Raw genomic sequence first — 26563 nt, 5'->3', positions numbered from 1 at the left:
TTAATAGGAAAAATCCCCAATAACAACCTTTCCTTCCTAAATACGATGAAACCGCCACACTGTCTTTTTCGGTTATAATTGGTTTGGTAACAGGGTATGGTGTTTACTTTCGCATCTAAAAATAGGAAATTAGGAATGTGCTGCGGTACCAAACTGCTAGGAGTCGAATGTGAGCATTATTTTGATCTTTTGTCTGCCGGTCTCAAGCTACAGACAGACCGTCTCTTATGAATTGCTTTGATATATATGTTTTTATTATTATTAAAAGCAATAGGAGCTGTTTGTTTGTTATCTCACCTTTTCGCTGTTGCTTCTCTTACAACCTTTCTTTTTCTTTCTTCTTCTACGTCTTGTAGACTAGCTTATACTTGTATCCTTACTGTGATACTTTACTTTGATCATTTTCTGTTTGGAAAATTTTAGGTTTGCGCTACAGTGTTTTGTATGTTAAGGCACCGAGTGGACGTTAACGAGTGAATCGTACAACAAACATCAAGCATATCAGCATATCTGGGGGAGATGTCTTTATTAAGCAAAGTGTAGAACATGTTAAAAATTCTATCGTTTAACAGTTCATCTCTATTTACTGATGCACATGGCCTTCTTTTAACGAGGATTTGCCTCAATCTCGCATTGTCTCAGCTTGGATTCAGTCTCACAGGGTCCAAAGGGTGTGCTGACTAAGAAAAAAAAGGGCGCTCGTCCGTGTGTGTGTGTGTGTGTGTGTGTGTTGGCACGCAAGTGTGTATACTTCATCTTGCTGCACATCAAAAGAAAGAAGCAGATTTTCATAACTATTCCTTTTACTTTGTAGTTTTCTTAATTGCATCCCCACGGCTTTCTACTCATGGCCAGAATCCCTCGCAAAACACCTTCCGCCCTACCACTCCACCACTGACTTATTAAAAAATAATAATAATTATAATTTAAAAAAAAAAAATAGATATCATCCAGGCTTTGTTAAACCAATTCTCTTTACATTGTTGATTTTTTTTTTTTTTTTTGAATTTATGTTTTCAATTGAAATTTGAATCATCTACCTAATATCTGTTCCAATTCGCTTTAACATTTCAATATTTATTATATATTTTATATGTATAATTGGTTTTTAGTAATTAATTCTCTGAACTGGATTGATTTTAAATAAATTTGTAAAAATTAACTGGTGAAAAAGGGAGCATTGAATTCTGTGAACTCATGACATTTATAGCCACTTATTTCCAGGGTCTGCTGCTTTAAGAAATTTTTTCTTTTTTACTTATCGTATTTAATGTGTATGTATTGAGCCCGACGAAAGAAAGCTATTTATTCGTCCGTGTCATGTTAAAAACAACACCCTTGCAGAAGAAGATGTCAGAACCCAGTATGCAAAAGGAAATTTTCCTTGCAGTGGAATCGTTTAAGTATTTAACTTTAAAAGGATTCGCCACTTGAGCCAGAAGCCTTTACTGTCACTGGAGCGCTATACAATATAAAAATAGAGAATATACAGAATACATCAGACACATTGAGTATATTCACTTTATCTAGTATTGCGCAGGCATACTGCGTGTCCAGACCGTGCCCAGTTCAATCATATCAACTGCCATGAGTATACACAGCTCATTCCTGTGTGTAGAGTGGCAACTCCGGGTGTATGAAAGCAGCCCATCAATGAGCGAAAGGCTTGTGGCATCATCCTTTGGAGAGGAAAAAAAAAAAAAAGGAGACAGTGATGCACCTGCTAATTATCATCTCCAGCTGGTGAGTTAAATGGAGATCTGTTTTGTGGGCCACCTCTGACCCCATGCTCTTTACACTGCGCACTTCAAACCCTGTTGGGGAGTCGGCGCTGTAGAGTTTAATGAGACGCCATGTTTGCAGCACTTTCATCCCGAACTATCCTGCCTTGATGTGAATTGAAAAGATCACAGCTACGGGGAAAAGACCTATACCGGAAAGGCCTCTCTGCATAGATTATGAATATCATAACTCACACCCCTCCCGTCCCCTCAACACCCCCCCCCCCCCCCCCCCCCTCTCTCTCTCTCTCTCTCTCTCACTCTTCTTCTCTCTTTACCCACCCCCTACAATACCAGTGCTTATAATTGGACCCAATGGGGGACTCTGCCTTTGATCAGATCATAGGCTTAGAGACTTTACACTAAAAAATGTCACTCCCAAATAGGTTGATCACCTGTAGAGCTAAGCTTCCTTCTGATGCCCCCTCCTGCTCATGTCTCGTTAGTGATACTCAAAGTATAATAGTTAATTAGTCTGACAGATCCGTTGCTGAGATTGCATGCTTGATGAGATGTTTGTGACTATCCAAAATCCCTATTATTAATCTGAAGTTTGCCATTACTCTCGTTGCATGCATGAACAAATGAACGAAAAAGAAAATGGCTGAAGTGGAAGAATTGATTGGGGTGATGCTTTAAGTAATTAATGACATGAAATTAATTGACAATTATAAATGTATTAATTTACTGTTTATTAAATGCTGCGTTTCAGTGACTACAAAACAATACAATGTTTCGCCGGTGGTCATTATAAACAGAACGATTGCTTTGCCTTTGCTGTGCTTTTCCTTTGTTATTGTTTTGGGGGAAATACAGTTAATGCATCGACATAAAATATTAATCCGCCACAGACTTTACATAAACCTAAAGCTTCCTTGACCCACTTGGAATACAGAGATGGCATTTATTTATTATACTGTAGATGTCATATAAAATATATCATCTCTCTTAAAGGCTTGTGCACATGTGTAACTGCAGATTAGGGGACGCTGTGGGTTAAAAGAATAAAAGAGCCGGCACTGCGTCACGGGAACGTCCTTTAAATTTACAAATATTCTGACTGAACTTCCTCTTGTAGTTTATTCAGCGATCAAGCAAGTCTAACCGATTGTTGACACGCAAAGCTCGTGAATTTATGTAAATAAGGCTTTCGTGCACAGTGCGCACATTACAGCCTCGACTAAGCCTTGCATGTTTGCAGATTGTTGAAACCGCTATCCCTGGATTTGTATGTATTATTGGTGATGGTAGCGTATACTGGAATTTTCCGGAATCAACAATAAGCATTCAGTTCTATTAGGGCCGACTCGTGGTTCCTCCGAGACATGTGACAGTAGCCTCTGCCTGCTTTCCAGCTCCTGCCGATAAAGAAACGAAAACGCTAAACACCCAGTTCTGTTGCATGTTGTAAAACATGATTGAAATTCTGAAAGCAGTGTGCTCAGAATCTCACAATCCAGTTTATCCTGATGTCCAGTGACGTCCTCCGCTGCACTGTTATTATTTTTGCTTCACTTTTTTTGCACACGTAATAGAAGACCGCGCTTCCTGCTGTGAATTGCACGTCCTACATGTCCCTGTTAATTAAAGTCCAGATACCTTGTTAAAGTCCACACACGCTCACCAGCCACTTTAATAGCAACACCTATACCCCTGCTCATTCATGTGGCAGCAACACGATGCATTTAAAAAAAAAAAAAAAAAAAAAAAAAAAATTCCAGTTCAAGTTTGCATCAAACATCCGAATGTGAAAGAGTCTCAGTGCCTTTGACTGTCAGACAGGGGTGGTTTGAGTATTTCAGAATCTGCTGATCTCCTGGGATTTTCCTGCACAGGTGTCTGTAGAGTTTTACCCAGAATGATGCAGATAGAAATGACAGAAATATCTTGATGATCAGAGGAGAACGTCTAGACTTTTTCAAGCTGACTCGAATAATCACTCTTTACAGTCATGGTGTGCAGAAATGCATCTCAGAACACAACAAGAGCAGGAATCTGAGGCTACAGTGGGCACAGGATCTCTGATTTTATGCATTGCGCTGCTGCCTTTTTTCTTTTTTTTTTTTTTCTTCTTTTTTTCTCCTCCACACACCCTGCCTTTAACTCAATTAACAGAGCAGCAGGTGCTCTTGGCAGCGCAAAAGATAAGCTTACGAGAGAAGTGACGAGGCTCGTCTCATTTGTTCTTTCTTTCTTTCTCTCTCTTATTCTTTATCGTGTCTGGGGGGGTCACCTGCAAATATGACACTTCACACTCTGAACGGCTTTGCCTCTTCCTCCATGATTTCAGAGGTGCTATTTTAACACTCTCTCCCCCTCAGGTCTCGAGTCTGAAGAGTAAGCTGAAGAAGCAGTCGACTGCCACGGGCAGCGGAGTGGCTCGGGCCTTCCTGCGCGCTCAGGCTGCACTGTTTGGCTCCTATCGAGATGCTCTGAGATACAAGCCCGTAAGCTTGACTTCTGCCTCTCCTTCACTTTCATTTGAGTCAAATTACTGCGTCAGATCCTGACTGTGTGCTTCTTATTTCTCTGTTCATTTCTGAAGCAGATCTGCTAAGACTATTACTGGTTACCGCTGTTAAAATAAGCTTTGTCGTTTTTTAACCAACACAACATTTATATGTCTGTAATGCGGTCAGTATTTGTTTTTTGTTTTTTTAAACATTTATTTCAAACCTCAAACAGACTAGAGTCTAAAGGATCCTTGGTTCTGGTAGATGTTCAGTGCAACCATTTAAAGGCAGCTGAGCACCACACCATCCATAAGCAAAGAAAAGGTGAAGGAATGGGGTGTGGTGGGGGGGGGCATTAAGGTGGGCCTGTCTGTTTCAGTGAAATGTCAGAAGTTGAAAAGGCAGGACAGTCTCTTTGAAGCCTTCTTTCACCTATGGTGGAGTATTGTTCTCAGGCCTTCTCAACTCCTCAAATGGGCTTTTCACTCTTGAGCTCAGCAAAGACTGAAAACAGAATATGCTCCGTGTTTCTCAAATATGACTCTCTTTGTTGGAAACATAATTGATGTTGTAACGCTGGTGTGTACACAAACCGACTTTTTTTTTTCTTTTCTTTTTCTCAGAGACGCGTGTTTATAAAAAAAAAAAAAAAAAAGGAGCACGTGCAGAAATTCTTCAAAGCACCATCTCAGCACAGGGCCATTAATTCTTTATATTGTGATTGCTGTTGTTTTTTGACTCTTTTACTTTTTATGCGCATTTAAAAAAAATAAAATAAAAAAAGCACATATTTGGATTTGAAAACAAATTTATTTTGTTTTTGTTTTTTTTTGTTTTTTTTAGGAAGGAACAGTGACGTAATATTTAAATACTCTGCATTTTGCATCTACAGTGTTAGTATCGGTCTAAAGTTCACGTCACATCACGTGAATTTGCAACGTTTAGAAATGTGATCATAATTACACGTGTTGTATTTTCCTTGTCAGAATATAATTTGGAAACAAAGGCAGTAACACAGAGTGACATGTTGGTAACATTCTCGTAGTGTTTCATTTTAGAGTGAAGAATTAAGTCGTGTTTTTATTTTAGAAATAAATGAAAAAAAAAAAAAACCCCGAATGCATTCTGAATACAATACTGAGCGTTAGAGGAGGCTCGATGTTCATGTGTCTTTCCTACATCTCTCTCGGATATACTGCCGTTTCTGATTTGAGATTTGAGAACATCAGGCGTTCTGATATGTTTTCCCATAAGATATTTTGGGAAATGTTTGCTAACATAATGGCTTTTTAACGATACGCCGTTTCCAAAAGGCCAGCTATAGGTGTAATATTTCAGAGGCTTTAATGGCCATTTTGCCGCTGTAATGTTCTCGAATCTACTGCATCCTTGCTGTGCAGATCTAAAGAGTGTCTGCCATTGCAGGGAGCTGTTTGAATAAATTATATATTTCAGCTTTATGAAGCCCATATGCCTTCATACCAGCAGCTTTACAGAGCACTGAGGTCTAACTGAGCTGTAAATGAAACAAAAGCAGGCAAACAATAATGAGCTCCTATGCAAGAGGTGGTGATGGCAGTCTTACTGTATATAGATCGTTAAACATGGCTGTGGAAACAGCCGATTTCTGTTATTTATCCAGGCAAAAGCACATCCTTATTATACAAGACTGGCTTTTATTAGCAAAAAAGCATAGAAGTGTTTTAAACAGCAAAAAAAAAAAAAATCATCACATTCATAATCATCAGCTGTGAGTAGCTTCTTTTTCTTTTTTTTTTCTTTTTTTTTTTTTTTGAGATAAGTGAAAGTAAAATACGCTTCCTGCTTTCCAGGGAGAGGAAATCACCTTCTGTGAAGAGAGCTTCGTGGCACACCGCTCCAGCACCATGAAGAGTTTTCTTGAGATGGCTGTGAACCTGCAGCTCTTCAAGCAGGTATGACATAAGCGGAGAAGAGACACTCCTGTCTTTCTTGGCTCTTTACCACACCATCTCTGGCTTTTGCTTCAGTATCATTGAAGCACTTCAGATTTTCCTTCTGTAGCGATTTTGTGTAATGGTTCTGGTAAACGGTTACTGAATACGCTGATTAAGAGTTCACGAAGCTTTTCTCAGACACGGGTGGTCAGAGATCTGCTACGTTTTTGTATCTTGCTGCTTCTTCGTAAACGATAGTGACTGAAGGTTCGAAGATATCAAAGTGACAGATTTAAAAAATAAAATAAAATTTTTAAAAAAGCCCTTATCTCGTGCCCTGTTTCGACCATGAACCATATCGGTGCTGAGAAAGCGAGCGCCGGCTAGCTGCCAAGAGAAAGCAAGGGAAGCCTGTCAGCCACGACCTGCTTTCTGTCTACGACCCTCCACACCCCTCCTCCAAACGCTCACACACATCCACACACACATCCCTCACCTTCCGCTGCTTCTTGTTCACACTGCCTGCGAGAAAGTGTAATGCACTCCTACACACACACACACACACACACACACACACACACACACACACACAGCTGGTGTGCTCTAGTTCCATCAATTGGCACCATTTCTTCCATCAACTGGCACCGTCTCTTTCTGCCTTATATATACAGAACATTCCATTAATTACTGTTGCTTTCAGATTGCAAGCACTATACAATATTTAATTTATTGCCAGAACTATAATTAATGATCCTTAATATCTCCTCTTTGCCAGACACATGTCTGAGCATTGCATGTGAGTTACCCAGTTTTAGAACAGAGGTAGTACATGTAATATGATCCCAAAGTACGAGTTTTGGAGTTTTGGCTGGGTGCTAATTTGCTGTGACTGGGTCGCGAATATCGGGCCTCGTTTATCAATCTCTTAGTAAAGTTGTATGTCAGGATCCTCGAAAGCCAAACCCCGATCAAAAAGTTTCAGTAAAGATCCTGCTGTGTGCATGGCAGAGCTCGTTTGCATTCGGTGACACCCACAAATCTCCATAAATGGCAGAGCTCGCAGAGCTGAAATGACAAGTGAACGGCAAAAACAACAACAACAACAACAAAAAAAACATTTCCTCAAAGGAAGAATTGGCAGTTATTTTGACTCAAGTCTATGCCAATGAAAATGTGTATTATTTAACAGTGTAACAACATCTGCGAAGGCACAAAATTACAGAAAATTTAAATTAGATTTAAATGAATTAAGTGAAAATGGTTTGACCATTAAAGTTGTACCCAAGTGACACCAAATACATCACACTGCTATTTAAAAATAAATTAATTAATTAATACATTTTTTGAGACTTGTTTATATTTAAAGCATCTCTGCAACCAGAAATCTCTTGCACAGTAGCGCGTCCTCCCCGATGCTGTGTTGGAAAAGCAGGAGGGTGGGTGTCCTAAGGAATTCAACTTCGGCACTCAGTAAACTAGGGAGTATACAGCACATCGCAGCTTGAGACATACCAGATCAGTCACTTATCGGTCACTTAGTGCTGACTCTAAAAGTGTTGCGTTAAAAGAAGAGTTCTTCTTTTATACAGCAGGCTTGTCTTATTTGTCTTGCTTTATGGATTTATGTTGGCTTCTTTCTTAATTTTTTAAAAAATATATATTTACTGTTTCTTTAGTTAATGCCAATTAATTGGGAATTGACTGGGTTTTTTTAATTTTTTTTTTTTTTTACAAATGTCCTTAAACTACTGTGTGTAATTTCAATGCGCAAGCTATTTGATAATGACAGTATTATCGGTTTATAAAAGTGCAGTAAGTCATTGCAGATTATAAGACTTGAAACCAGTAAATCTAGGGCGAATTTGGTTATTCTTCCTTTGCATACATTTGCACACACTCACAAGCTAGGATCCAAAGGTTTTTTTCCAAAATGACATTTTTATTTATTTATTTATTTGTTTATTTTTATATATAGTTTCTTGTGTAAATATGCCTATGAAGGATATACGAATAAATTCATTTCCAGCTCGAAAAATGTAGGTCCAATGTATTGTGAAGTTTGTTGTCTAAGCCCATGACTGTCCTGGTTATAACAGGCAAATTTATTGGATGCTGTTTTATGACCTCTTTGTGACAAGTTACAGGAAGTTCAATTTCCCCAAAAGCGTTGCGCACACTACAAGCCAGCCTGCCATGTTAATCCTCCATCTGATCTAAATTACAGGAACACAGTTTAGTGACTATGTCCGGAAGACTGACCGACTCTGACTCTCTCTCTCTCTCTTTCTCTCTCTCTCTCTCTCTCTCTCTCTCTTTTAATAACCTGTGATACTGTGATTTATGTTGCAGTTCATCGATGGCAGACTGGCCAAATTAAATGAAGGAAGGGGTTTCACAGATGTCTTTGAAGAAGAGATCACAGAGGGGGGCTTTTGCGGAAGTGAGTGGGATTTTCTCTGTTTGGTGGAGGAAAAAGAAAGAACGAACACCTTTATGTTTGGAAATATCCTTGCAGGTTAGGAGGGAAAGCCGTATATGATTGGCTAACAAATGACATTACGGCGTATTTATTGTAACCTGACTAAAGTGTGTAAAAGATCTGAAATTTCTATTATATTGGTGTGAACATCTTTTAAATAAAAAATAAATAAATAAATAATGTTTTGCTGTGTGAACTGATGAGTCATTTTATGCTCCTTTTACATCTGCAGGTAATTCTAGGTCTTATCAACAGTGGATGCATACCGTGAAGGTAAGCAGAAGTGTACTGTAGAATTGTTTCATCTAATGAATATTCATTTCACCTCAGTAATCATGCCCATTGGCTGAAACATATTTGTCTCTCACTGATGCGTAAGTGATTAAACATTTCCAGTTGCTCTTGAAGCGCATAAAAGTCAGGCAGCCATGCCATAGCAAACGAAAAACGGAGGCAGAACAGTTGAGATGTAGAGGCGACACTGATGTGATATGACAGCCAGTCATCTGAGATGACACATGGATTCTGGCAGGAAACACAGCCATTACTCAATAGGCTGAACAAAAGAGAGGAGCCTCCCTATCCATATGCCATGCTTTTCTCTCTCTTTTTTCCCCCCCTGTTATACCGAATTAATTCTTCGGAATGCCAGTTTCAAAAGGTTTCATATAAAGTTCATATCTCCTGACTGACACAAATCTATAAAAGCGTCTTCACCTCTTACCTGCTGGTCAGGACTTGGGATGTACACACCATGGCATTATAGAACATTGTAGGCATTTAGCATGTTAGCGTAGTATCGCTCCAACAGTAGGCTTATTTCGTTCGTGAGTGAGTGAGAGAGTGAATGGGTGATTGAGTGAGGGAATGAGTGAGTAAGATCATGATTGAATGAGACAGTGAGTGAGTGAATGAGAGTAAGAGAGTGAGAGCATGACTGAGTGAACGAATGAGAGTAAATGAGAGACAGTGAGTGAGTGAATGAGAGACAGTGAGTGAGTGAATGAGAGACAGTGAGTGAGGGAATGAGAGACAGTGAGTGAGGGAATGAGAGACAGTGAGTGAGTGAATGAATGAGTGAATGAGAGACAGTGAATGAATGAATGAGAGTGAATGTGAGACAATGAATGAATGAGAGAGTGAATGAATGAAAGAGAGTGAATGAATGAGAGTGAGTGAATGAATGAGAGTGAGTGAATGAATGAGAGTGAATGAATGAGAGTGAATGAATGAGAGTGAATGAATGAGAGTGAATGAATGAGAGTGAATGAATGAGAGTGAATGAATGAGAGTGAATGAGACAGTAAGTGAATAAATGACAGTGAGTGAATGAATGAGACAGTGAGTGAATGAATGAGAGAAAGTGAGTGAATGAATGAGAGAAAGTGAGTGAATGAATGAGACAGTGAGTGAATGAATGAGACAGTGAGTGAATGAATGAGAGAAAGTGAGTGAATGAATGAGAGAAAGTGAGTGAATGAATGAGACAGTGAGTGAATGAATGAGAGAAAGTGAGTGAATGAATGAGAGAAAGTGAGTGAATGATTGAGACAGTGAGTGAATGAATGAGAGTGAATGAGAGACAGTGAATGAATGAATGAGACAGTGAGTGAATGAATGAGAGAAAGTGAGTGAATGAATGAGAGAAAGTGAGTGAATGAATGAGACAGTGAGTGAATGAATGAGACAGTGAGTGAATGAATGAGAGTGAATGAGAGAAAGTGAGTGAATGAATGAGACAGTGAGTGAATGAATGAGAGTGAATGAGAGAAAGTGAGTGAATGAATGAGACAGTGAGTGAATGAATGAGAGTGAATGAGAGAAAGTGAATGAATGAATGAGACAGTGAGTGAATGAATGAGAGTGAATGAGAGAAAGTGAATGAATGAATGAGACAGTGAGTGAATGAATGGGAATGAATGAGAGACAGTGAATGAATGAGAATGAATGAGAGACAGTGAGTGAATGAATGGGAATGAATGAGAGACAGTGAGTGAGTGAGGAATAAAATGCAAGGATAGTGTGTGGTAAATGAATGTACACTCTAACGGTATTTGAGAAACACTAGCTGTGTTTACATGGACAACAATAATCCACTCTTAATCCGATTAAGACCGTACTTTGATTACGAAACTACCATGTAAACAGCAATTTTTACTTACCTTAATCTAATTAAGGTCATAATCGAATTAAGCTCTAATCGAATTAAGACCGGTGGAGTACTCCTGTTTTAGTGGCATTATGGACGTGTATTACAGACATGTAAACACCTTAATCACATTATGAGTGTCGTGTGAGAGTTTTAATCTAATTATGTTCTAAAACATGTAAAACGGGAACATGACAGGAGTATTCTAAAAGCGACTCATGTAAACACCTTAATCACATTATTATCTTACTCAGAGTAAGGTCAATAATCAGATTACTGCTGTCCATGTAAACGTAGTCACTGTTTATATAACCTTGTGTCATGTATATTCTATTTTGGATAGATACATATAATTTTTTTGTTACTATTAAACACTATTAAAACAAAAATCAGACTATTTTCTCATTAAATGATTAATGATCATTTTTTCCCCACACAGAAAGGCGTGAATAAGGCGAGTCCGGTGGTGAAATCTGCTTACAAGATTGTAAGGTTTCTTTCTATATAGTGCAAATTCTGCTTTAAATACTAACCATCAAACGCTTTGCCTAAGACATTAAGACATTGACAAGTCTGTTCTCTAATGCAGCATGCAATTTATTGCACTATACAGTGCACTATATATACATTGCACTATATTATTACACTGTGCTACACAATATTAGTGTTAGTGTTCCGATTCATTTCGTTAGTTATAATTAATTTAGTTGGATTTTCTTTAAATGATGCATTCTGGTGTGTGTGTTTTTTTTTTTTTTCCTCCTTAAAGGCAAAAGTTCATGCAAAAAAAGGCTTACGCGGTGTGAAGGACCGGATGAGACTTAAGGTGAGATGTTCAGATTTTCAGATTGGAGGGTCCGGTTACTAAGCGAACTCTAGTTTATGAAAACACTTCGTTCGAGAGAATAAATTGAACATGCGTGTCTCTGATGATCGGCGGCCATGTTGTGCTTTCACATGACGTACCTTTTCGATTGTTTTCGCACAGTTGATCGTACTGTAATTTTCTCATTTTATCTCTTTCCTGTTGGTGTCTCTTTGATTAGCCACAGTACATGACAAGAAATAATGGGCTGTAGTATGTGTGTGTGTGTGTGTGTGTGTGTGTGTGTGTGTGTGTGTGCGCCCCCATGTATGCATGAATTAAGAATTATTGAATGAAGGCAATGTGAATGTTCTGTAGGTTTATGGGATATAAAGTGAATATGCCCTTCACTGTTGTATCATTAGACACTGGTTCAGTTAACACTACAAATTCTTAATCGTCTTTTCGATCTCTTATCTCGTCTCCTTTTCTTTGTGTTTCTGCAGGACACTGAGGAGGAAGGTGTTCTGTACTGTACAGGTTCTCCCACCAGCACTAAAAGCCTTTCACCGAGAAGGCTACAGAAGAGAAGGGTGAGCGTAATGTGTTTATATGTATACGCATTCTCACACATACACACACACACACACACAACCAGAGAGTTCTTGAACAGACTATATGATAAAAGAATCGCCCATTGGTGCACCAGTAATGCTGCATTCGACTCACCTCGGATGTGGGAAGCTGGCGCTGAGAATGGCGTCATTTTCAAACTTCACACGTCCGAGCTGCAGAGTGAGGAAAAACCATGGATTCCTCTATGTTCATCTTTTCTTAGAAACTTTCTAGCCAGGTAACTGTGACGAGTGAGGTATATTTTCTCGAAACAGCACATCTGTAGATTTAACAAGCGAATATGTCTGTATGTTGACTGATCTAAAGCATGTTCGTGTATATGCAGTATAACTCATTTAATGTAGAAATTGTGGCTTTGTTTACGTTTGATGCTGTGAGTGTCCATGTGACGTCACATACTGAATGAGGAGGAACTCGTAGTTGAGACGACGACTCCGAGTTCCCGAGTAGGAGTTTCGAGTTGAAAGGCTGGGTTTTTTTTTAGTCACACATACAAAGATGTATGTGTGTGTATCATTGTATGTGTGTGTGTGTGTATCTTTGTATCTGTGTGTGCATGTATGTGTGTGTATGTATGTGTGTGCATGTATGTGTGTATTTTTGTGTCTGTGTGCATGTATGTGTGTGTCTGTGTGTGTATCTTTGTGTGTCTGTGTGTGTCAATATTGGTCTGTGTGTGTGTGCGAGCACATGAATTTCTGTGTCTGTGTGTGTAGATATTGGTCTCTGTGTTTGTACAGTGATGTGAAAAAATAAGTACATCCCATAGAAATTGTTGGCTTTTTTTTATTATTTTTTTTTTTTTATTTTTTTATTTTTTTTTTTTACATATTTGGACAAGCAAACGTTTGATCATGTTTGAAACAGTGTCTATTAATGATGTCGATATACCTAACCAAAACCACAAGGAAAATGAGCTTTTTCAATCATTTATTCAGAAATTTCAATAGATCTGATATTGTTCTATGGAAAAAGTACGTACACACTGGGCCTCAGAAGCTAGTATTGCCCCCTTTAGCAGAGAGAACTTCTTGTCGGTGTTTTGTATGATTGTCCACCAGGCTTGCTGGAATTTTTTTTGCCACCCTTCCATGCAATATTCTTTCAGTTGCAAAATGTTTGAGGGTTTTCTTGCATGTACTGCCCGTTTCAAACCCACCCCCCACAACATTTCAATGGGAGTCAAATCCAGGCTTTGACTAGTTGTCCAGTCCCTGAGGCAGCGAAGCAACCCCAAACCATAACATTTCCATCACCGTGCTTCACAATTGGTATGAGGTGCTTCTCCTGAAAATCTGTCTTTGGTCTGTGCCAGACATATCTGTCCTTACAAATCGGCAGTCGTTTGAAATCTGCACGATTTGTAGATGATTTTCCTTACAGTGGAATGATGTATTTCAAATAATTTGAAGATCTTTTTAAATCCCTTGCCAGGCTCATAGACATTCACTGTCTGTGTGTGTGTCGATACTGGTCTCTTTGTGTCTGCGTGTGTCTGTGTGTAGATATTGGTGTTTGTGAGTATGTTCATATCATTGTGTCTGTGTGTGAGTGTCTGTGTGTGTCTGTGTGTTTTTTCTGGGTGTCTCTGTGTGTCTGTGTGTCTTTTCTGCGTGTCTCTCTGTGTGTCTGTGTGTATGTCTGTGTGTTTTTTCTGGGTGTCTCTGTGTGTGTGTCTCTGTGTGTGTGTATGTCTGTGTATGTCTGGGTGTCTCTGTGTGTATGTCTGTGTGTCTCTCTGTGTGTATGTCTGGGTGTGTGTCTGTGTGTGTGTCAATACTGGACTCTTTGTGTTTGCGTTTGTCTGTGTGTAGATATTGGTGTTTGTGAGTATGTTCGTATCATTGTGTCTGTGTGTATGTCTGTGTGTTTTTTCTGGGTGTCCCTGTGTGTGTGTCTCTCTGTGCGTGTGTGCGTGTGTGCGTGTGTGCGTGTGTGCGTGTGTGTGTGTGTGCGTGTGTGTGCATGCACATGTGCGTGTGTGTGAGGCTCAGTGATGTGTTGCCAAGCCCAGGCACCAAATCGGCACAGTAGATGGCCTCAATTCTTACCACTCTTCTTTCACACTCAGGCCACAGGACATCACTGATCAGATTTTATACTGCCAGTATTGAGGGTCAAGGGGTTTAAAATTTTTATTATTGGAATTCTCTCAAGTGCATCTCTTGAAGAAAACAAGAAATTTGCATCAGAAGGCAAATACATAACCTGATGTCTAGACTGTTGGGTGTTGAATGTTTTATCTTTGTGTCATCATTAGGTTTATATTCATGGTAATGATGGTAATATTTACACTGCAGGGGTATAAGACAATGCCATTATCTGTATCTGTTTAGTTCTTTGTATCTGTTTTCATATTCGGATCAAATTGGTTGAAATGGGCGTGGTCTATACGTGATTTTTTAACATTTTTTTGGTTAAATCTACTACACAGCAGGGCTGCTTGAAATATTCGCAAATTATGATAACTTTATTGAACTGCTGAACCAGATGCCCTGAACTGGCAATCTTTCCACCTTCTATTTAATGTGACTGAGTATGCAGACTGTTATTTAGGCCATCTATTAATATTTTACCAGATTTACTTATTGGGTTTGTTCCATTCAGAAGGATCGGAAAAGTTCACTGGACACACTTTTAAAATCTGCTTTAAAGCTGGAACTCACTCTGTGTTTCTCAGTGAGTCAAAATCCTTTCAGTGGCATTTCATCATAATGCCTGTAAGATTTTCCAGAAAAAACGTTTCTTTCACTAATGATGGACAACGTTCATCTACCATGACACACATATGCACAATGAGAACACAAGTTTTACAATATTTAAAAAATATTGTAAAATGATGGTTTTATTTTGGAACTCAGTAAGACTGCGTTTAGCGCTGGCTAAAACCAAATACTAGTAATCTCCTATTAGTATCATGTTAATAAACGTTTATTTCCCGTGATCAGGCTTGCCAGGGTCCCCTTATAATGTCTGTTAACTGCAGATATATACCACATATCATAAATGTACATCACTGTTAACTTGTTTCTGCTCCAGAAGACATTGGTGATGATTTTTTTTTTTTCTGAGAACATTTTCAAGCTTTTTTTTGTTGTTGTTTTTGGGATCGAGTTGGATTTTTGATTTTGTTGAAACCTGGCAACCTTGCCCTCAAACTTCAGCAAGCTGGTCTTTACTGCTCAATATTTAAAAAAAAAAAAAAAAAAAAAAAAAGTTGCACATCTTTTTATTTGATTTTATTTTTTTATCACAGTTCCGATGCACAGACATATTCTAAAGCTTTCTGGCAAGTTTCTTGCAACACAAAGAAACAAACAAAAAACCCAACAACAACAAAAGAAAACCCACAAACACACACTACATCTGTTGTTCATGTTTGTATTAATTTAGGACACAATATCTCTTCAATGGATGTGTATTCACCATATTTAAGCTTAGAAAATACCAAAAAAAATCATAAAAATAAACACGTAGGTGACATTGAATAAATGCAATTAAATGTTCTACCTACAGCGCCCTCCACTAATATTGGCACATTTGGTAAATAGGAGCAAAGAAGGCTGTGAAAAATGATCTTTATTGTTTAACCTTTTGAACTTTTGTTTAAAAAATTCACAAACATACCAAACAATTTTACCTCCCTTTGCCAATATAACAGTTCTGAGTCTTCTCCTATAACGCCTGATGAGGTTGGAGAATATGTGGCAAGGGATCTGAGACCGTTCCTCCATACAGAATCTCTCCAGATCCTTCACATTTCAAGGTCCACACTGGTGGACTCTCCTCTTCAGTTCACCCCACCGGTTTTCTATGGGGTTCGGGTCAGGGGACTGGGATGGTCAGGGCAGGACCTTGATTTTGTGGTCAGTAAACCATTTTTGTGTTGATTTTGATGATGTTTTGGATCATTGTCCTGCTGGAAGATCCAACCACGGTCTATTTGAAGCTTTCTGGCAGAGGCAGTCAGGTTTTCATTTAATATCTGTTGATATTTGATCGAGTCCATGATGCCATGTATCCTAACAAAATGTCCAGGTCCTCTGGCAGAAAAACAGCTCAAAACATTAAAGATCCCCCTCCATATTTAACCGTGGCCATCAGGAACTTTTCCATATGGCTACCTCTCTGTGTGCTCCAAAACCACCTCTGTGTTTATTACCAAAAAGCTCTATTTTGGTTTCATCTGACCATAGAACCCGATCCCATTTGAAGTTCCAGTAGTGTCTGCACACTGAAGACGCTCGAGTTTGTTTTTGGATGAAAGTAGAGGCTTTTTTTTATTGAAACCCTTCCAAACAACTTGTGCTGATGTCGGTGACTTCGGATTGTAGTTTTGGAGACTTTCTGACCCCAAGACCCAACTAACTTCTGCCGTGATCCTTGGAGATTCTTGTCCACTCGAACCGTCCTCTTCACAGTGCGTTGAGATGATATAGAAACACGTCCAATTCCAGGTTGATTCATAACATTTCCAGTTGACTGGAACTTCTTAATTATTGCCCTGATGGTGAAGTGGGCATTTTCAATGCTTGTGCTATTTTCTTATAGACACGTCCCATTGTGTGAAGCTCAACAACCTTTTGCTGCACATCACAGCTACATTCCTTGGTCTTACCCATTGTTATGAATGACTAAGGTAATTTGGCCTGTGTGTTACCTCACATTTATACCTCTGTGAAACAGGAAGTCATGGTTGAACAATTTCCTGTTCCTAATCACCCAGGTGTACATTTAAAAAAAATTTTTTTTTAATGTCATTGGGTATATACTTCAAATATATTTTTCTCATATGAATTCATAGGGGTTCCAATAATTGTTACACACCTATATTTAAAAGAAAGAAAGAAAGAAAAAGATATATATATTTGATAAATCTGTGCTGTGTTTATCAAATCAGAGTACTCTTGTGAATTTTTTTAACAAAAGATCAAATGGTTAAACAATAAAGACAGACTTTTTTGCCCATATTTATATTTCATCATTCATATAAACTGGTTTTTAAAAAATCTAGGTCAGATTAAATAACCCTCAGTGTCTGTGATTTAAAACGGAGGAATGGGGCTGTGGCACATTTGCAATTGATTTTCCAAGTAGTTCTCTTCATTTTTGGCCATGTAGAGTCCCTCACTTCAAGTTCGTGAAAAACTAAAATACAGTCCAAAAATGAGGATTTTTTTTTTTTTTTAATTCAGGTTCTTCTATGGTATCATTAAAAATGGCAAATTACTTCTCCTTTTTGTGCAGAGCTTTTGGAGGCACGTCTTTATGTATCCAATTATGATACAGAGACACTATTGCCAATTGCCAAAAAAAAAAAACCTGGCCTCATGATTATTAATACCAGGTAGGGAACTGCTATATCTTTCTCTTAAACTGTCATATGGACTCGTGGGTTGATGATTCCATGACTCCATCTTTGCTTATGCTGACAAAAAAAAAAAATTGTGCTCAGACCGGGGCCAGACCTTAAACTCAAGCTCACCTCATCTGATCACTGACTATTCTTTCACCCTTTTAATTAGCTTGGTCATTTGTTGTGTCGTGTGTGCGTGTGCGTGTGTGTGGTGGGTGGGTAGGTGGGTGGTTGAGTGAACCTGGGGGTTAGGTGTGGGTATTGAATAAGCAGTACAAAAAGGTGTAGAGCCAGAGGTCTTCCAATTAGGGCCTTTCAGAGAGAGACCTGACCCCCTGCCACCCTCATCCTTCCTCGCTCAGCTCTACAGTAACGGGGCCCTCGGGACTTTACACCCCCACACAAAGGATGTCATATCCGGCACTGCAAGTGTGTTCTTGTGTATAACGCTGTGGTGTTGACACAAAGGCCCTCAGCACGATCAATGGCTAAATCAATCAGCAGTGCAGTTCAGTCATCATTATCTTCAAAGAAAGTCAACACTATGACCGGATGAAGTGTTTTGTATGTCTAATACATCTTCCAGTACAGCAATGGCGCTGTTTACAAAGGAAACCTGTAATTACTCAATTTTGCCTTGATTCACCTTTTAATTGTTGTCTCTTTAGTTTCTTACATTCTGTTTGCATCACATAGCTACAGAAGTCTTCCAATGGGAAGATCTGCCTGCATGTATCATAACAAGACATCCTGCGTTTTCCTAGTTAATGTGGTCAGCAGGAATGAATAACCTTAGCATGATGAATTGCTGGGACTGCTGAAGGAGGTGAAATGAAGGTTTCCTGGCCGAGCCTGTGGATGGCATTCTGGGTGTCTGTGGCATGGCCTGGAGCCCTGTGAAGCTGATTGCTGCTCATCTGCATGGTCCTGCTTCTCTTGAGTGAAATGTTTGTGCATGTGTATGCGAGTGCGATGGCTATGAATATGGCACACAGCCTATGGGGAAGGAGTACACACACACACACACACGCGTATAAAACCACACACACTGGATGAGAAGGGCAGATGTATCCCCCTCAGCCAAAGCCAGTTGAACAGCTCTGCATATGAAAGAAAGCCCTGCTCAAGTAGTGTATAATTCATAGATGTCTCTGCTTGCAGCTCCTAGGCCTCCAGCTTCATTTCCATACTGCTTTATGCAGTGACCAGATCATAGGAGTGCTGTTACGGTTTAATGTGTCCGATGATACTGTCCTCCTCTTCGAACTTCCTTTTAAAAAAGAGACATGTTTGATCTGCAGCACATGTCTTCAACAAATCCATATTCAAACCTTGAACAGAAGTTTTAATTGTTCATGCTCTGTCTTATCTGTTTTAAATATACATATGAGATTTTTAAATCTCAAATCAACTGTCTGTTGTTGTTTTTTTCCTGCTGAGGAATTTTGTATTAACCAACAATATAAAGTGACTCCTCTTCATCAGCCTTTTATTCCAAATTTATCTTTCATGTGATCCGATTCATATTTTTGTGGTTGCATGTGCCTCTGTGTGCTTGTGAGAACGCACTGTGACTCATTGTGAGTCTGGAGGACTGCCAAAGTTGGGACAGATTTGTTGGTTGTCAGAAAACATCGACATACAAATCGAGAAAGAGCTCTTGGCTACTGGGCAGCTTCATGTGACCTGAGGAGCAAACGGCACATCTGCATGGCTATGGTGTGATGGATGCACTGTTTTTTTAATGGCTGGCAGAATTTAGCCCCTTAGGATGGGAATATTGTTTCAGTCGTAACCAAACTGCCATCTACTGGGTGCTTCCAACACACACACACACATACACACACACACACAGACACAGACAGACAGACAAGGAAGGCTGGCTTTTAAAAAATGTGATGGGCCAAAACGCCTCCCTCTGATATTCTTGAAGGCGTCTTTCAGCATAAGCCAGTCAAAGGTTTGGCTGCGGCATGGGCTCTAAAGGCACTGAGAGAGTTTGTTTGTGTTTTCCAGGCATGCCTTCCAAGCCTGCCAAGCGAATGAGATCAGCGGACTGTCTAAAATCGGCATGTGAAACACATAACACGATCCTTGCTATTATCCAGTATAAAAGGAATAGGTGGAATTGCAAAGCCCTGCAACGTAGCCTATAGAAATTATCCACTGATGGAGATAACTGCTATTAACATAATGATGATTTATTAGTAGAATATTCTAGACTTCAGGCTTCATTGTCAGAACAGTCCTCTAAATGCAGAGAAATGGAAACAATGTGCATTCGACACTCACAATGCGCCATTAAACCATTGACCATTGTGTGATTTTGCAGTCTACAATTGAAGAAACTCAAGAGTGGGAAGACTTCGTTTGTGTGACTATCTGTGCATTAGTCAGACTCGGCACAGCTCCATTTCCCAACAGCCTGAGTGAACCTGAACGAGCAGTTACGTATGCAGACACCAAGCTGTGGCAGCTCAATATGTCCTTTCTGATTTAGTGCAAATATAACAAAGTCAAATAGGCACATGCTCATGCCTTCTTTTGTTTTAACCACCAAACTAGTGGTTTTGGCCAGGCTGAGTCTGATTGCTTAAACCATTTTATTCTTTTATTTCACATGCTGTGTCTTTTCTTGGCCTCTTTCAAATGTACTGCATATAACCATGGAAAATATGAAAGGCAAAATGAGCAAGTATTATTTGTAAGCTTTATTTTTTGCATCGTTGTCCATGTCGTTGGTTTAGTGAGGCAGTATGTTTAAGGACAGATTGCATGAGTCAGTGACTTGTGACTTTCTCAAATGTCATAAACCACCTTTTTTTTTTTTTTTCTTTTTTTTTTCCCCCAAAAGAATTGCACAATCATAGTAGGATAGTATATGAAAACAAATTAGCACAATTCAGCAGAATTCAGTATCATGGTGGGGTTTTTTCTGGTATGTGTGAGTCTGATAGGAAATGATTGTCTATCATGTGTGTATTAACCTCTCCATGTGTAGGGAGGTGTAGAGATATGTGTCTGACTCGTGTTGCTGTTCTATGAAGAGAAGGCATTGACACCAGTGTACTCAACTTGTACACAACAAAATCCTGCTACATAAACTAACAATGAATGAATGCATTGCAAAATACCAACAACAAAAAAGACGTTACAGGCACAGACGTAGCCTCAGTGGGTCTAAGGTAGTTCTAAAAGTTTTTTGTCTATCAAGGATAGACTGCCAGCCTTCTAAAGCAATGCTGCACTGCACTGCACTGAGTGGTTGAATTGCAAATTTGTGTAAGTGTTTTTAATTACAGATTTCCAAGGGGCACTGAGACCTTGGTTTAAGATCCAGGTTAAGGTTCTGCAGTTTTGAAGATCATTCAATAATTTTGCCATCGCTCATAAACACTCTGCAAATGAATGTCACTGTTTCGCAGGTGCACCAAGTCAATTCACTCCAGGCCAGAGTGGCTCACAGTCCAAATTTACAGCCCTGGCAAGAATCCTTTAAAGCCTTTTGGAGAATTCAAGGTCTAAACTTCCCTGTAATCACTTTCATTATAGCTCCCAGCTACCAGTGAACAGGGTAATCAGAGCCCAACATGTGTTCCTGTTTATTCAAAGGGTCTTAAGTGGCAGTCACACACGCTTCATATATATATTTTTCTTCTCCTTTTGTTCTTATTTTAAATTTTTTTTTTTTTTTTTTTTTTTTTTTTTTTTTTTTTCTGAAGGTGCTGATTAACCATTTTGGAAGGCTTATAGACCGCACGTCCACTTGACCTCTGTGACTACTGCCTATGCACTTTAAATGAGATGAATTGGTGGATTGGCCATCGTCTGGTCAAAGCCAATCAAATTTGTGAAACATTTCCCCCCACATCTGTCAAGGACCGTGTTTCCTGTCTCCTAGCATGGACACTGTAAATGACCTCGAGTTTAGCAGTCTGCTTTGATAATGTGGCAAGCAGCCGTTTATGGGCTGTGTTTGTGCCTGTTCATAGATACGTCTGTGTGTGTGTGCGTGTGTGTGTGCGCGCGCATGTGTCGCGGAACGCTATTTAATGACGGTCCGCCAAGCCTGGAGCCACAGCATGGGGCCATGCCCTATAATTCTTCACTTCTTTAATTTGCCAATTAAAAGTGTTGCACAGGTGTGTTACAAAGCTCAGGGATTAGCATTCTGAGTGGGCTGCACTGGACTGATGAATTAATGTTGTCTCTTTGTAAGAACTGGTGGAAAATAGACACATAATGGCCATAAGCTGGATGCTGAGTAAATTTGGGCTCAATAGTTCTTCTCCTAATGGTTGCATTAAAAAAAAAAAAAATAAATAAAAAAACTTTTTTTTTTTTTTTCCTTTTTCAGTACCAGAATCAAAATTCCCATAAGTATGCCGACTTTCCGGACTATCCCATTGACATGGAAGATGAACTGGACACAGCTAGCAAGTAAGGGCCTGAGTTGAGCCAATCATAATTATGACAGTCAATTGTTACATGTACACACACACACACACACATACATATATACATACACATACGCATATATATATATATATATATATATATATATATATATATATATATATATATATATATATATAATATAATTTTCTATAAATATCCCCTGTGAATTTGGTGAACTGGCTGGCCTCCAGCAGTGTATTAACACTTTAAAATGTCCTTCAGCTATAGCAATACTGCCATCTAGTGTTCATCATTTCTCTCACATTGACATCTACTCTACTGAAACTTTGTATCTTTCCTGATTTGTGTGTGCTTGGCTATAGAATCTCCTCAGAGGACAGTGGGGAGACGCCATTCTACATGGAGGACAGTGATGACTCGTGCGAGTTGGACCATGAGGCAGGACAGACAGGCCAAATGAATTTGCTGGAAGAGATCCTAGATTCACTGAGCACCACTACGTTAGATCATGGCTCAAGACTCTCCTCAGCCAAGAGCCTTGATTTCTTCAGGTCCATGGATGAGATCGACTGCAGTACCACGGTGAGGCAAGCTTGTTTCCGTGTTCTTGGAATTCTTTCATGTGTTTCCCTAATGTCATACCTTGCGTTCTTTTTACCCTCTGAACAAATGCATATATACAAAAAGTTCAACATTGACAAATTGTATGGTATATCCATTTGCTTTAGAATATGTCTCTAGGTAAGACCAGTCCAGTTCAGGCTGGTGAAGTGGGCACTGCCACCAGTGGAGATCAGAGTGGCTGGAACATGGGGCAGGATGACAGCGCCATCAATGGCAAGCACCTCCCTCCTTCTCCTCGTCGCCAATGCAGCACTCGCTCACTGCCAGCAACTTCTACCAAACCCTGCGAGACCCTTGCAGACACGAGGAATTCTCTCACGGAGCCTCCCACTCAGCCCTTGGCATTTGAAATAGGCGAGAGCGCCAGCCCTCCTGTCCAGCTAGAGCTTCCCTCGGACCTGAAACTGAGCCCAGAGACAGAGGGCTGCAGTGGCCTGAGGAGGAAAGTCCTATCCAGAGAGACTCTGAGGCACTACCAGGAGCTTTCACAACATGGTGGAAGTAATAGGCAGTCCTCACTTCTTATTCCTTGGGAGAAAGAGAACAAAGGCAGCAGAGAAGAGATGGTCCAAGAGGAGGCCGTGGTGCAGGAAAAAGGCTTGCTGGAGGAAATTGAGTGTCGCCTCAATGCAGCACTGAACTCTAACTTGTAACTCAGGCCAGTCCACAACAGTACTGTACAGTACACGATTGGACAAAAGAGAATGTGAGCCTCCTTCTTCCTTTCCTACATGTACACCATTCTCTTTCTGAATCAGAGCTACTTTTTGCATCATTTACTGAGTTTTATCTGTGCGTACTTGTAGTTACTTTAAGAATGGTTTGATTAATGGGTGTTTATATGGTTGTTTGGTGAAATGATTAGTGTATTGTAGGTGATTCCAAGGGGCAGCACAGCAGCAGGTTATATTGCTGTCTCACAGCACCAGGATCCATGGTTCGACCCGGAGCTCAGGTTGCTGTCTGTGTTACGCATGTTCTCCCTGTGTGTTTGTGGGTTTCTTCTGAGTGCTACAGCTTCCTCCAACCTCTTGAAAACATGCCAGTAGCTGGATTGGTTAAGATCAATTGCTCCTTGGTGTAAATAAGTGTGCCAATGTGTGTTTGTGTGTGTGCTCACAGTCCCCAGTAATGGACTGGCCTCCCATCTAGTGTGTATTACTGCCCTATGCCCAGTGTTCCTGGGACAGGCATCGGATCAGCCGTGCCCCTGACCAGGAAACAACGCTTACTGAATATGAGTGAGGTGATTCCAAGCCAGTAATTTGCACTTCCAAACAGGTACATAAGTTGATCACTGTAATTCAAAATTTTTAGAGAACAAGGTTCTGTCCAAATTAATATATTTTTACTAAAGACTATTTTTTGAACAAAACAGTATGCCTTAAACGTATTTCTGATTTGCCTCTGGTACTATGCAGTGTTCTTTAACCATGAATCTGGACTCATGCTACCTTAGATGTCTGAAGCTGTAAGTCATTCTTAATTTTTTTTTGTGTGGTGTACATGTATACCTCAGAAAGAACAGCATGTTCTGTTACAATGTAGGTAATGCTTCTTTTCCCAAGACTCTTCTCAGGTTAGTGTTTTCTTTAGTTATACTGTTTATATGGTGAACTTGGGCGTTTCTGTATAGTAGATGCTATGCAGCGTTGTTTTTTTTTGTGTGTGTGTGTTTTTGTGTTTTCATTTACTACACTTGCCTCTAAGGGACATGTCAACCGAGCTGTAGGTGAACACATGGGTATGGTTTGTGAAAACAGGATCCTGGTTTCTTCGTTACTGTAGCCGCAAAGTGTTTTAATACAAGTATGCTGAATCTTGGAGTGCTTGATGGAAATGGAAAATGTGCGCAGTTCTAGTGCAAAAACAAAAAAAAATCATTTTTGTTCACGTTATACAATTAGACAATATATTATTCCCCCCTCCCAGAAGGTTTAGATATTGTCTGTATTTCAAGTGTTCAGTTTCAATTCAATTCAGTCACAATTCACATTCAGCTTTGACGTGTCCAGCACGAAGGGCGATTCGTTTGGGCTGATGTGTTAAGCGTCCTATGTGTGGTGATTTATTCTATTTATCAATCTATCAGACATTTTAAAAGCTAACATCACCCCGTAGCGCACGTGTGTGTGTGTGTGTGTGTGTGTGTGTGTGTGTGTGTGTGTGTGTGTGTTGCTTATGTGGTGGTACAAAACATTCCATGTGTTATCAGTATGACTTTTTTTTCTGTATGGTCAAGTTGTCATGACTTTAAGGTATTTATCAGGTATTTAAACAGAAAGCCCTGTGTCTTGTTCGGAGTCATTTTAATTTTTAAATAATGATGTATTCTGCTATATTATTGTTCAAAGTGGTATTACTTAACCAAACAAGTGGGCCTCATTGATCAATCTTTTAGTAAAGTTGTGTTTAAATGTTTGTGTAAACCAATCCAGACAACGTTTTTTTACAACGTTTTTGGAAGCGCTGATTTTCTTCGTACTTGCATGTGTATGTTGATGAGTGCCAATCACCTGTAAATTACCAAGCGTGTCCCCGACACATCTTATTTGCATGTAGTGACACCCACAAATACTCCATAAAAGTTCCAAGTGCACAGACAGCTGGCAGCAGTAAATAAACGATCAGGGTAAAGCCCGAATAACAGGTGGACGTTATTTTGACTCACTTCTATGCCAATAAAAATATGTAATAATATCAATAATAAAAAGCAAGCTTTTATGAAAATCTTGAAAATAATCAAAATATTCTGTCAGCTGTGGGATTTGTTTAAGTCTTACGGCTATTTGCAGACAGACCGGCCCGTTTTTTGTTTATACGGTGCCATTTCTTTTGTCATAATTAAACGACATTTGTTTGGTTTAATTTATGGACTCTTTTTTTTTTTTTTTTTTTTTTTTTTTACATTTATTTATAAGCATTAATTATTGCCAATAATATAAAGCGACTGGATTTCACAAAATGTTCTCAATGGTACTCTCAGTCCGTGACCTAGTGAATTAGTGTGAGGATGTGTTTTTGATAGAGACTAGAGATGCACCGATACTAAATTTCTCAGCCGATACGGATAACCAATTACTCAGAGTGAAGACTGCCTTTTATGCCTTCTTTTAAATTAATAATGATTCATTTAAAAGAATTCTGTAAGAAATTCTAATAAAAACTTTATTCTCTCCATTACTTCAAGTTGTTTGACAGTAACTGGTCTCATCAACACAAAACACATTAATTAACATTAACACGTGAACTCAATTCTGAAGATTAAAGTAAGATTTCTTAACTTATTGAATGTTATTAATTCATATTAACAGAATTAAGTGACTGAATTGTAAAAAAAAAAAAAACCTGCTGTTAGTCTCACATTCACTCTCCACAAACAAAAGCATTTCCACTTCATCATTAACATCAAACTGGTCATATATAATATCAACTCATATACACTTTTTTTTGTCAACTCATCTTCATTTAAATCTTTCAACAGTGTTCTGGCCCTTTAATTCAGCGCAAGGGCAAGTCGGCAGCGGGGGGGGGGGGGGGGGGGGGGGGGATTGACGTGACGCTGAAACTAATATTGACTTCCAGTGTAAAGTTTTAGCAGTGCAGAGATTACAAACTGCAGTTTTATCATCATTCTACACAAGAGACGACATCTTTACACACAGCACGAGATCCATGTGTTTCCCCCGCCCTCTTTTGATTGACAGGATATAATCGGCCCTAGTCATCGGATGTTTTTAAACATCGGTGCATCTCTAATAGAGACTCCAAAGCTCTTCTATAAGTTGTTCTGAAAAATTAAAAAGGTGTTGCGACTGTCAACACACGACGAAGGGCGTCTGCTAAATGCTAACTGTAATAAACAATAAGCAGTTTAAACGTAACAGTATATTTCATATATAAAAGTGCAGTTTTTTATGCAAATTATATGATCTGAAGTCAGTG

At 39.3% G+C, this 26563-nt stretch overlaps 1 protein-coding gene across 1 annotated transcript in view; it reads left to right on the top strand.

Moving 5' to 3' along the window:
* dennd1b (DENN/MADD domain containing 1B) overlaps positions 1 to 25486 on the top strand; it is a 99265-nt gene extending 73779 nt beyond the window's left edge. The window contains exons 13-22 of the mRNA XM_053683056.1: positions 4103 to 4228; positions 6067 to 6168; positions 8500 to 8590; positions 8862 to 8902; positions 11218 to 11265; positions 11548 to 11604; positions 12090 to 12176; positions 21933 to 22015; positions 22357 to 22576; positions 22723 to 25486. Coding sequence (XP_053539031.1) covers positions 4103 to 4228; positions 6067 to 6168; positions 8500 to 8590; positions 8862 to 8902; positions 11218 to 11265; positions 11548 to 11604; positions 12090 to 12176; positions 21933 to 22015; positions 22357 to 22576; positions 22723 to 23271 — 1404 coding nt within the window. The 3' untranslated portion in view covers positions 23272 to 25486. The remainder of the gene's footprint in view (positions 1 to 4102; positions 4229 to 6066; positions 6169 to 8499; positions 8591 to 8861; positions 8903 to 11217; positions 11266 to 11547; positions 11605 to 12089; positions 12177 to 21932; positions 22016 to 22356; positions 22577 to 22722) is intronic.
* The last annotated feature ends 1077 nt before the right edge of the window (positions 25487 to 26563 follow it).

This window comes from Ictalurus punctatus, chromosome 10 (assembly GCF_001660625.3).
Source record: "Ictalurus punctatus breed USDA103 chromosome 10, Coco_2.0, whole genome shotgun sequence".
Taxonomy (NCBI): domain Eukaryota; kingdom Metazoa; phylum Chordata; class Actinopteri; order Siluriformes; family Ictaluridae; genus Ictalurus; species Ictalurus punctatus.
Note: the sequence above shows the minus strand (reverse complement) of the source record. Positions and strands in the feature narration are given on the sequence as shown.